Below are 12,052 nucleotides of genomic sequence, written 5' to 3' on the forward strand. Positions count from 1 at the left end.
AACCCCCACCCCACCACCAACTACTGCCACACACCACATGCATGCATGCTCTCCCTCCTGCAGTTCATGCACTGCTTGTTGCTCCCTTGGCTGTGATTCAGTAGCATGATGAGATGTGAGAGAGTTCACCATACATGTGGCCTGCATTACCCCAGTCAAACCTTCTAGACTGAAGGAATGAGCTTCTTAATCATGTGGCAATTCAGCGAGGAAATATTTTAGGATTTTTAAATTAGGAATCCACCCACATGGTATGATCAGCAGTCAGGAGCCGGTAGAGATGGCGGCATCTGATCTCCCACAGCGGCAATCAAATGTGTGACTGTGGACTTGTTTAATGTGAATGGCAGCCACGTTAGCTAATGGCGTATTTCCTTGTGGTGTTCCTAGGTGATGAGAGAGGTGTGTGTTAATGGGAGCATAGATTTGGATGGAGTTGGATCTGGATCTCCAGTGCATAAACCTGAACTGGAAAAGGTAAACAGAACACACTCACACTGATAGATGATACTCATTTTAACAGCAAATGTTGTATTTTGTTATTAAGTGTTGCTTAAGTCTTAGCAGGTGTGGGAAGTGTATTTTCTGTCAGGAACACACTAAATAAACATATATATATATATATATATATATATATATATATATATATATATATATATATATATATATATATTGTGTGTGATGTCATTCAGATGGTACCTTAATTTATTAGCCTTGGCTTACTATTATTTGTGCAATAGATAACTTCATGGAACAGCAGTGTTTTGAATCAAATATCTGTCTTCCCACTGTAATTAACACCAGTTTAGTTTAATAAAATGTGCTTCCAGTGTCAATAAAAGGTTACACGTACTTAATCTGTTAAACCAGGATTTGTTACTGTTTTTTGAAGCAGACACTTGCTTCTTATGAGCAATTTTCTTTTTTTTCTGTTGACACACTACTGCCTTTCCAATGAACACAGGAAGGAGAAAGATGACATAAGGCTATTGGCCTTAGCCAATAAATTTTCAAACGTCAATAATAGATTATTTGGTTCTAAAACTCCTTAGATGAATGTATTCTTGTAGACATAACCTTGTATTTTCTTAGTGCAATAAAACAAAATCACAGTATATTTTAAGTCGGTGTCTAAAAACATTTACTTCTATATGGCACAGACAGGAAATTTGGCTTTCATGGGAAAAAGCAGGTAAACTCACTGTAGACAAACTGCACTCGGCACATATATGTGTGCCTGACAAACCTCTTCCAACTTGGCATGGCAAACGTAAGCCCAGCCTAATTATTCATCTGTAACATGTTGCAGATGTTACTGCAGTGTAATTAGCTGTGTTTGTGCGTTAATGCCTTCTTGACTTGCCTGTCCTCAGGAAAGTACAGTTTTGTTCACTATGTACCTTCCTGTACACCCATTCTTTTCTTTCTTCTTCTTTTTCTCTCTGTGGTTGTCCTGCCTCCAGAAGACATCGTGTGACAGGCCAAGCTCAGATGGGGAAGCAACCCATGAGAACGGTCACAGCGACTGCAAGGACCAAGGTGAGAGTCACAGCGACAGTTGCTACCAGAAATGAATAATTTTCATCCATTTTAGTTTGTGCTTAAAACAAAAAGGTCTGAACAATCTTTCATGAGAAAATTCATGTCTGATAAAGAGAAAATAAGGATTTCTAGTTAATTTTGGATTAACAGAACAAGGACTCTGTGTTATGAGTAACAACAACTACAACAACTGCAATTCTGGATCTTTCCATCCCATCTGGTCAAGGTGAATGAAGACCAGTTGTTGCCCTTTATGGTGCCAAACAGAAAGTATATTTTCATCTGGATGACATAGATTAAATAAAATCAGCTTTGAGCTTGCATGTCAACAGATCCATGACAGATGAACAATCTAATGAAGACTGTGTGATTGAGCTAAAAGCTTGTTTTCATAGTGCCATTCCGATCACATTGCATTCACATAGTACCTTTAATCATAGCCCCATGGCACAGTACAACATCAATAATAAAATTCAGTGAGGGACAGGAGTTATTAAAACTGGTGTTTCTTGGAACTGTAAAGAATTGTTCTCAGGCTGAATGGCTGTCTTTCTCACGTAATCTCCCTCATAATTCAGAGAGGAATCTCCGCAAGCTGTGGAAAGGTCAGCCTTTATTGAAGGCTGAAGAATGAGCATTTGGATTTATTTAACATGCTTTTACATGGGGATGGTCTTTCCTCACTCAACTAAAAGCCAAAACAAAGAGATACCGTTGAAATATTCTCAGATTATTTACCGTGTGTTTTCTCAGCTGGCAAAATTCTTCTGGGAGAGAAAACTCATTTTACTTGTCAGCTCAGTTATTTGGATTGTCAAATTTAACACTCTTATTTTTTTTGCTCTGTTTAGATTGGTTAATTTTTCCAGAATTGTATCTGAAACAGATTTCCCACCAGCAGTTGATTTAAAGTCTAACAACCAATTGGGTTTCGAGATTTGAAAAGATTTGGTTGTGCAAGACATTTTTCTGTGTTGCTTCCATGAAATTATGAGATCTGGGGTGATGTGTACTGAAAAAAGAGTGCATCTTTGAACAATGAAGTACGCTTTGTGGTGGTTAGAATCAATTGGATCCCATTGAATTGGATCCCAAAGACCTACATGCTGTTACTGACTCTGTGATAATTTGCTATATAGTAAACATTAGCGTTCCATTAATAATAAAAAAAGATCTCTCTCTCTGTCTGACTGTTTTAGCACAGCTTTTCCTTTGCTGCCCTACATTTACTCAAATTTAGAATATAGGTCCTCAGCCCTGCTTATAAATAAGTTGCTATTATTTCAACCTGGTCCTGTGATCTCCTTTCCTGGTGAGTTTATGGACTCAGTCACTCAATTTGGGTCAGATTGAAAACAGCATTTATTTGATCAATCTGGTCATTGTAAGAGCCATAAAGGGGCACTATTCATTATATGGTCATTGGTTAATGACCTATGATTGAAAAATTGCTAGTAAAAATTAGCATGTGGCGTCAGGGTCAGATCAACGCCTCATTCTGGTTTCAAAACACCACGATGGTGTCATGGTAGATTTGTCCACGATACTAACCCAGAAAGAGGGAAGAAAAATGAATCCACTTCCACTCCAACAGTAGTAAAGTGCATAACATAGTTTTAGAACCAACATTGTGAGAAAATAATTCAGCGACTATCAATGTTCCCTCTAATTTTTCATGTGTCTGAGCGAACACACAAACTCCCTGAGCGGTCCCCTGGACCACTGTGAGCGACATCAGACGTGTGCACTGTGGTCACGCCAGCATCTAATCCATCCAAGTTACATGGTTTATTAAAATAATCAAATTACAGCATTTACATTTATGTTAGACTACTTTTAAACTGCTTCAGCCCATTTACAATGAAAATGTAAAAAAAAATCTAGCCATTGGCCTGTGTAGTATGTTAACACTATTGGAAGTAAAAATGACTTGAACTCCAACTTCGAAAACACAACTTTCTTTTTCTTTTTTTTATAAAGCTCTGACTTGTATTATGAGTATGAGTGTGTGGTCTGGGAGAGAGTCCTGTAACTCTCTGTCTGCAAAATACAGGATATAATGGCCAATGTTGGGCAAATAATTATATAGTTACTCCTCAAAAAAGTAACTCAGTTTGGCAAACAAAGTTTTTTGCAGCTATTTTTTTAAATGCAGCCAATGCATTTTAAAATAAACATTTCAAACTATTTACAGAACAATCAGCTGTTCTGCATCAAATTTGATGCCACACAAATTATTTGTGCCACTCCAAAAAATAATTTATGTCCACTATGAGATAAAGGAGAACAACAGCCTGATACCTGCAGGCCTGACAACAGCAGATGTAACACTCCTGTAACACCTGTAACATTCAGCAGTCGCCTCACTGTTCTGACACACACAACAAATATATTGACTACACTACACACTAACTACACAAGATTTGAGCTAAACATCTCAAATCTCTCACATCTCAAAACACCGCCGTCACTCCTAAAATCCCCCCCCTCCACCCCCGCTTCTTAACAACTAGATGCCATGTTGCCATACCATTTTTTGATTGGTCGACATGGTACTTTTTTTGGACGAATAGGAAAGCGAGAGGGGGGTGGAGTTTGTTTTTGCTCATATACGGAGAGTGCTTTCGAGCCTTTTTCCTTATAAAACGCCTTTTTTACCGTTTCTTCCTGCAGTAAATATAAACAATGATAGCATTCAGCAAGGAAACCAAACATTGCAGATATTTTTATCAAAACTCTAGTTTTACGTGGCCTATCAACACAATTTAAAAACTGGTGTAAAGTCCACACTTTTTCCGTCAATTGTTCCGTCTGTCCTGCTCACATCTCCAATCGTTGTACACGTTGTCATTAACGTGGCTTCACTCCACATCAGCCACGCCGCTTTGCTAGTTAAAACGCCGGTGTCGGCACATAAGGACGCTGTCATAGCCTGTCAGCGACGTTGATTGGCTGCGTATACGAACGTGAATCACAATATTGGCTGGACTATGGTATAAGGTGGGATCGTTCTAATCCCATACGGGAGCAGCCAGTCACTTACTGACTAACACTGCAAAACAGAATTGTTAAAGTATTAATTTTAATTTCAATTCAGGTTAGATTTTTTTTGTGCGCAACGCAGATTTTCTGTGCGCAAAGACCGTGCCAGCAGTGCGCAATTGCGCACGTGCGCAGCTTAGAGGGAACATTAGCGACTATTAATGTGACTTCTGTCACACCAAAATTTATTGCACACCATGTTTAAAGACTTCAGGAAGTTTTGGATGTGGTTTTTCTCTGACTGATTGGAGCAGAATTCACATATATTTATCATGCAGTATCGTCACAGCAACATCATCAGCTGTAATAATTGCCAAAAAATAGTTAGTAGTTCTCATCCTTTGCTCCTTCTCTTATTCAGTCCAAGAACTCTCTTAATCTTAATCAGCCACATTCTTTCCATGGCAGGTAACAAAAAAAGCTGATTTACTGGAATTAAATTAGCCTGATCAGAGTTTTTTTTAAAATTACTTTTACAACTGTGTGTCTACGCTCCACCTCAGCCCTGCATTGTGTCTTTGTATTCTTTTGTTATTGCAAGAAAGACCCTGCATCTTAAATTGACTGCAGACAGCTTACTGTTTAATTAAGACAGTTGCCATGGTAATTGTTATCTTGCATTCGGGGAGGAAAATGCAATGTGGGAAAAATGCCAAATCAGGAATTTTTGACTGCAAAGAGGAAGTTAACACAGGGAGTTGCTGTCATTATATCATATCAGTTTGGACTGCTATTCATTGTTTTTAGCAGCCAGGTGCTGATTCCTGTTAAGTATTAATGGGTGTGTGTGTGTGTGTGCAAGTGCAAGTGCAAACTAGCCTCAGTGATTATACAGATCTCTGTGTACACATGTGTGTTTAGAGTCAGTCCAGACGTTGGCTATGACATAAGTGAAGGGGAATGCTTTATATTTCCCTCCCCCGCTTGTTCTCCACTGTCTGTTTTACTTCGATGTCTGACAGTAGAGAGAGGTCAAAAGTCAAGTTTTTTTTCCTTTCTAGTGTAGAGATACAAACACATTAAAACACACATCTTTCTTTTGTCTTTCTTATATTCTCTCTCTCTCTTTTACACTCATTCAGATACATCACAGACCAGAGTATCAGCAAAGCAAGAGAGTCAAGCAGAAGCTATTTTCCTTACACAGACAGAGCGACTCAGACATAGCCTCTCATGACCTTTTTTTTCACCGTTAGCCCTCTTTCCAGCAGAATGTGCACAGTCATTCAACTCTCTTTTGCTATTTGAATAGAAACTAGGGCAGCTCAAATCAGAACACTCAGACCAGAGGGAATGTTGGGATTTTGAAATGAGTTTAATTCTCCAACATTGCTTTTTTTGAACACAAGGGTCTGATTAAACCCGTTCGGAACTCGGCGTTGTTTATAGTAGAATCTAAGGTTTCTCTTCTTTTTTACATTATTACAAAAGCATCCAAACATAACTGAATCAACATCTCTCTTGGTATTTTCCTGTGCTGAGATCAAGATCATAGATTGCCTCATAGCTTGCAGGAGTCCTTCAGCAAGGATTGTTAGAGTTCTTTTTACTAATTTACTCTTCAGTGTAAAAAAGGAATTAATTTCAAAATGTTCTCTCAGGAAAAGGAAAGAAAAATACAAAGTCGGAGCAGAAGACTGGCACTGTGGGGAAGGGAGCAAGTAAGAAAATCACTAAGATCATTGGACTTGGAAAGAAGAAGCCCTCCACAGATGAACAGACATCATCAGCTGAAGAAGACGTACCTACATGTGGTAAGAGAGAGAGACGCAATAATCCTGACATGGTAGAAGTATGGCTTTTATATGGATCTTGATTGATTGACCGGTCTATAAATGCATTTATGTCCCAATGAATCTTTGGAATTTTGGTTAATTAAGAAAATGTTTCAAAGTAATGCCAGAGGCGTTTCAGAATGGCTGCTGAGTGGTGCAACTCACTTCTAGGAAGTTTTTTCTTAAGATTGCTATGTTAGGGTCCTGAAAGTAAACAGTTCAGACAGGTTGCTTTGATTTCCTTATGCTTTCAGATGTATTATAAAACAACGATTCTAAAAGTTTTTTTTAAAAATTCATTTAGAAGTGCATGTTTCTGGACATCCTGTTTTTGTTGTGTTTCTTGGCATTTTTAGATTAGTAGGATAGTGTAACCCCACCGTCTTGTGTTCTTTCTTACATCTTTCTCCATCTCAAAGTGAAGTTATCTCTCATTTTTTCTCTCCCTGGGAAATATAGCAGTTGTACCTTTAGCTACCAAACACAATGTGTGACAAACTGCCCAGAAACAGTTTGTGTGTTTGCTGATATTTGTTGAGTAGCTAGTAGCACTAGCTAGATGCTGAAGTACCCATGTACTCAAGGGTCCATGCTAACCCCATTGTGTGCAATAAGGACCAGTGATGGACAAACAAATAGAAATGCCTTTTATGTCTTATTATTTCCTTCATTTAGGCTCAAATAGGTACGACTAAAATGTCTCCCAACTAGACAGGCCTGTAAAAATATTGTCACTGTAACGGCTTCTTTCAGATGGTATCCTCTTGACTGTGTTTGCTCTGACAGGCTACCTGAATGTTCTCTCTAATAACCGCTGGAGGGAGCGCTGGTGCCGCCTCAAGGACAACCAGCTGCTCCTTCACAAGGACCGGGATGACCTGAAGAGCCACATAGCCTCACTGCCCCTCCGAGGCTGTGAGGTCAGCCCCGGCCTTGATCACAAACACCCCTTTGCCTTCCGCCTCCTTCGTAACAGCCAAGAAGTGGCCGTACTGGAGGTGAGTTTGATTACATACTTGAGAGATTTTCATAGAAAAAAAACTTTGTTGAGGGAATTAGAAATGCCTCAAACACCACTAAATCACACTTAAGCTGGTGCAGGAAAATATTGCTCCTTATTTTTTATCTTCCTCTCGAGTGCTCAATATCTCCTCCACCCACAGTGATTTTTGTGTTTAATGTTGTTGGTCTTCACAAACTTCCTCCATTTGCCATCCAGTTTGTTTTGATTCTATTTCCTCACATAGTCTGCACGCTATCCTTAAACAATCCAATTATTATTATCTTCATTTAAACAGATAATAATAATAAGGAATTTAAAGTTTATAAGGATCCTCTTCTTGTTTTGGCTGGTCTTTTTAGGGGATCATTTGCCTCCATCTCACCCTGTTTCTACTGTCCTCCTTCACTAAATCATAAACCTTCTCTCTTTTTAAACATTTAACTCTTCACAGACACTGGCGGGATTGCATATTCTGTAACTCTGACTTTTGCCTTCAGGCCTCCTCCTCTGAGGAGATGGGTCGCTGGTTGGGGGTTTTGCTAGCTGAGACTGGATCTACCACAGACCCAGCCACCTTGCACTATGACTACATTGATGTTGAGACCACTGCTAACGTCATCCAGCTTGCCAAACAGTCTTTCTGGTGAGAGATGCATCCACATCATTTCACATGAATCTTTTTCTCTCTGGTTAATACCTGGAAGAACTCTTAAAGAATTAGTGCTTAATGTGTTTTATTTCTTATTTCATTAGCTCACAATGACTCATATGTTGAAACGTAGTATGTCTGGCTTTTTTCATTTTCCTGTTTTTATACAATAGTTTGTACTATTTTGTAGACTAAGAGATACAAAAATCGCAGGTAATGAAGATATATGAAGGGCACTGTATATTTAAGCCTCAATCGTGATGTTTTATGTTTAGTTTCACCAGTAAGCGTGCCGTGTCTCCTAACCCATATCTGGACAACCCAGTCAGTGGCTATGCCTGCCCCACTGGTATGGCACTACACTATGATGATGTGCCCATAAATGGAATGGTAAGGACACAACTGCTTGCTGATGTTGCATATGTACTGCAATGAAAAAAGTGTGAGATAATTCACTTCAGCACCCTCTAGTTTGCTTACAAACTCTTGGCTGATTCTTTCTTTGCTTTTCATTTTTTGCATATCATTAACATATTATTGGAAAATGTGTCATTTTTGTTATGACACTTTCAGAAGTTCCAGTGAGCCTGCATGATAAAAATCTTTTTCTTTCCTAAAATCAAATTAGACCAAGTAATGGTATGTACTTTGCTATTTGCAATAATGGTGCTCGGGCCCCTTGCATACCACAGCTTTTACCTTCTGCACTCATTGACCTCCTGACAGATTTACATATAAACCTGAGGGCTGAGTCTGTCTGCACCCAAAGAAGAGCAAAATTACACTGTTGCATGATAATAATGATATAAAACTAATAAAGACAAGCAGACAGAGAATATAACATTGTTTATTCATAAAAGATGCTATAATAAAGGAGTAAAGAGTAACCTGTGATTTAACGTTATAGGACTTGGATAAAAGCTCATCAACAATTAAAAAGAGGAAACATTAAATATGTTTTCAGTCGTGGAGCAGTACTCTCCATTTTGGGAAGCTAAACTAAATTTGTTAAGTCAAAGCAATTGCTCTTTAATTTCACATACTGCAGTAATGCTGCTATCATCTTCTTCCTTTCTGTTCTCCTTATTCCCCCCCCCCACCCCCTTTATGGCATCTCCTTATTCTTAAATCTTCTGCTTATTGCATGCTCACCTGGTCTAACCCAAGGACCCAGAGATGCAGTACTCCACTCCCAGCACAGGGGGGCGCCAGCGGAAAGAGGAATTGCACTATGAAAACACTGAGCTCTATGAGAACATGCCCTCACCCAAGCTAGTCACCAGCTGTTCTCCCAAGGCTTCTTCTTCTACTGCTGCATCTTCTTCTGCTTGTCACTACAAAACCCCTGTTTCTAAAATCTCCTCTAAGTTCCTGTCTGCTGATTCTAAAACTAAAGACTCCGCTCAGGTGACTAACACTCTGCTGCATAACCTTCGTTTCTTTTTGCATTTCTGCATATTAACTGTCTAACAATTCAGGGTTTGTTTTAACCTCCTCTTAACTTTTAGTGTTTTTAATTCTCCTTCGCTGTTTGTTTACTTAGTGATCTCTTATGTTTATGTATTTAATAGGCCAACATGAAACTAGTGTGAACTGGAGTTTGTTTGCTGATTTTCTTCCTGTGTCATTATGAACACCAAACAACAAAAGTAGAGATGATGCCTGTCTCCTGAAGCTGAAAAGGAAACTGTCTCCTGTGATCTGTTAGGATAATAAGGTGCAGTCGTTTAGATATGTCTGATAATGCAAGAGAAGGATTTAAATTCAATTCTGAATTTAAAAGGAAGGAATAAAAAGAAGCTAATATGGGAGAAATATAGTCTCTCTTTCCAGTCCCAGTTAGTGATCTGGCTGCATAATTCTGGATCAGCTTAGACTTTTTGTGAAACTTTTAGAACAAAGTGATAACTGAATTACAGTAGTCCAGTGTAGGAAAATTAATGAAATAATAAAAGTGTTTGTAACTTTTGTGATATTGAGTGCAATCCAAGTAGAAAACCTGTGGCATAAACAACAGTTACACATTTTTCTTTGAAATGTTTATTTTTTTTTTTTATGGAAGAGCATGTTGGTACAGTTTTGTATGTGTATAGCTTATAGGCATTGCTAACATCTATTTGAAGGGTCATTTGAATTGTGTCTTTCCTGTTTGTTCAGCTAAAGGGAAAGAAGGGAGCAACAACCAATGGGGTGGCATCAAAACAGAAGCCAGAGCCAAAGAACCAGCCAAAGAAGAATGGAGTCATTGCCACAAATGGGACTGCGTCTCTGAAGCGCAACAACTCCAGTAAGTTTTGAGATTTGAAGATACCAACAGGAAGTCATCTTGAATTGAAATATCACCCACCTTTCCCAGTCAGGTCTTGCTCTGTAAGGAATAGCAGACAGTGTGTCTGGCTTCTCACCGCTGATTGCTTTCAAGCAAAATTCTGTTCCACAGCAATGTGGAAAATGCAGGATATCTAAATTACAGTTGGTTTAAGTAGAGGGGAGTAAATAACTGAAAGCCTTTAAACCTATCCTACCCTCAAGATAGTCCATGTGACGCATGTGGGCCTTGAGCCTCCTGCCAACTCCAGGGTAAGAGGCGCGATAGCAGAAACAGACCCTAGCTCATTGGAAGAGAGCGAAATGTGGTCGAGTTAATCCTTGTGGTTCAGAAAAATATTTTTTGCCTAATGTGTGAACGAGGAGGGTTGTAACCACTTAGTGTAGCTTGCAATTCCTCCAAATGTCAGAATGGAAACACCAAATGTTTCATGTTGGGTTTAGAGTACCACAGATAAGAGTGCTAAATTTGAAACTATTAGCAGCGGTTTATATGACTGATTCTTCATAGTTATTCACATTGAGTGTATTTTTCACTGAAACATAGGCTTGGCAATTAATTCCTGCGTATGGCACTGAGATCAATGGGTTTCTAAGCAGTTCATCCCCCCCCTCTCTCTCTCTGCTAGCAAATGACCCCAGTCTCTGGCTTCTAACTTTTTGAAACCCGACTTTTCTTGTGTAGATGGGGACCAGTGTAAGTATGGGAAGAACCGTGTGGAGGCTGATGCCAAGCGACTGCAATCAAAGGAGGAAGAGCTGATGAAGAAGAAGCAGGAAATCAGAAACCACCTGACTCAGCTGAAGAAGGAGAGGAGAGACCTTCGTGCTGCTGTGGAGGCAGCGGCTGGTAAGAGAGAGAGATAGAAACGTGCTTGTCATTAAAAGACGAGTTTAATAAAGTAATATTTCTCCTCTCTTTCACATTAGGCAAACGCTCACATATTTCACTATCAGAGCGCCTGAAGAAGTTGGAAGAACAGTGCAAACTGAAGGAGGAGGAGCGGGTGAACCTGGAGCTGGAGCTAACTGAGGTGAAAGAGAGCCTGAAGAAAGCCCTTAGCGGAGGTGTCACCCTGGGCCTCACCATCGAGCCGAAAGCTGGCTCCTCTGGCCTCCAGGTGAGTATGAAGTTACTTTATAAGTTTGTGCTGACACGTTAGTGTACTCATGTTTCCTTCATATTTTTGTCTTGTATAGTCACCAGCAATGCTGCGACGGACACACGAGTCTTCTCCATTCTCCAGCTGTGACACCAGTGACACCGAGTCCTGCTCGCTGCCGGTCAACAGCGCCTCACTGCTCTATCGGCAGCAGGGCAGCCAGAAGCCCTCAGCAGTCCGGGGACATGTCCTCAGGAAGGCTAAGGTCAGAGGTCACGCTACACAACGCGACTGGCACCAGTCTTTCTCTGAGAATATAATGTGCCTTTAACTTTACATCTCTGACTAGCTCTGTCTTTTGCAAAACTTTAAACTATGCTGGGACCTTTTTGGAAGCACATTGTTTGATCCATTGTTTGGTGTGGACAGGGTCCTTTGTTTTTGAAATCTGGTTTTATTGTGTGGATGCCCTCATAGGGCATCCACACCATTGAGTTCCTGTTTCTCTTTATTCTTTATTATCCTACTTTATTATTCTGGTTGCTTCCGTACACTTTTTGGCGCCTAACTACTCCCTCAGTTTTTGTGCTATTTGCACCGTTCAAATCTT

At 39.7% G+C, this 12,052-nt stretch overlaps 1 protein-coding gene across 4 annotated transcripts in view; it reads left to right on the top strand.

The window, feature by feature from the left end:
- Nucleotides 1-12,052, top strand: part of afap1 (actin filament associated protein 1) — a 93,575-nt gene that overhangs the window by 74,812 nt on the left and 6,711 nt on the right. For 2 of the 4 annotated variants that reach the window (XM_087837787.1, XM_087837785.1), the window contains exons 7-17: nucleotides 391-477; nucleotides 1,464-1,539; nucleotides 6,186-6,338; nucleotides 7,146-7,357; nucleotides 7,860-8,005; nucleotides 8,287-8,401; nucleotides 9,179-9,418; nucleotides 10,169-10,298; nucleotides 11,025-11,189; nucleotides 11,270-11,460; nucleotides 11,540-11,707. In XM_087837787.1, the coding sequence (XP_087693913.1) occupies nucleotides 391-477; nucleotides 1,464-1,539; nucleotides 6,186-6,338; nucleotides 7,146-7,357; nucleotides 7,860-8,005; nucleotides 8,287-8,401; nucleotides 9,179-9,418; nucleotides 10,169-10,298; nucleotides 11,025-11,189; nucleotides 11,270-11,460; nucleotides 11,540-11,707 (1,683 nt within the window). The remainder of the gene's footprint in view (nucleotides 1-390; nucleotides 478-1,463; nucleotides 1,540-6,185; nucleotides 6,339-7,145; nucleotides 7,358-7,859; nucleotides 8,006-8,286; nucleotides 8,402-9,178; nucleotides 9,419-10,168; nucleotides 10,299-11,024; nucleotides 11,190-11,269; nucleotides 11,461-11,539; nucleotides 11,708-12,052) is intronic. The other 2 variants (XM_087837786.1, XM_087837788.1) reach the window with 2 other exon arrangements.

Source organism: Neolamprologus brichardi, chromosome 3 (assembly GCF_056152115.1).
Source record: "Neolamprologus brichardi isolate AB-2024 chromosome 3, ASM5615211v1, whole genome shotgun sequence".
Classification (NCBI taxonomy): domain Eukaryota; kingdom Metazoa; phylum Chordata; class Actinopteri; order Cichliformes; family Cichlidae; genus Neolamprologus; species Neolamprologus brichardi.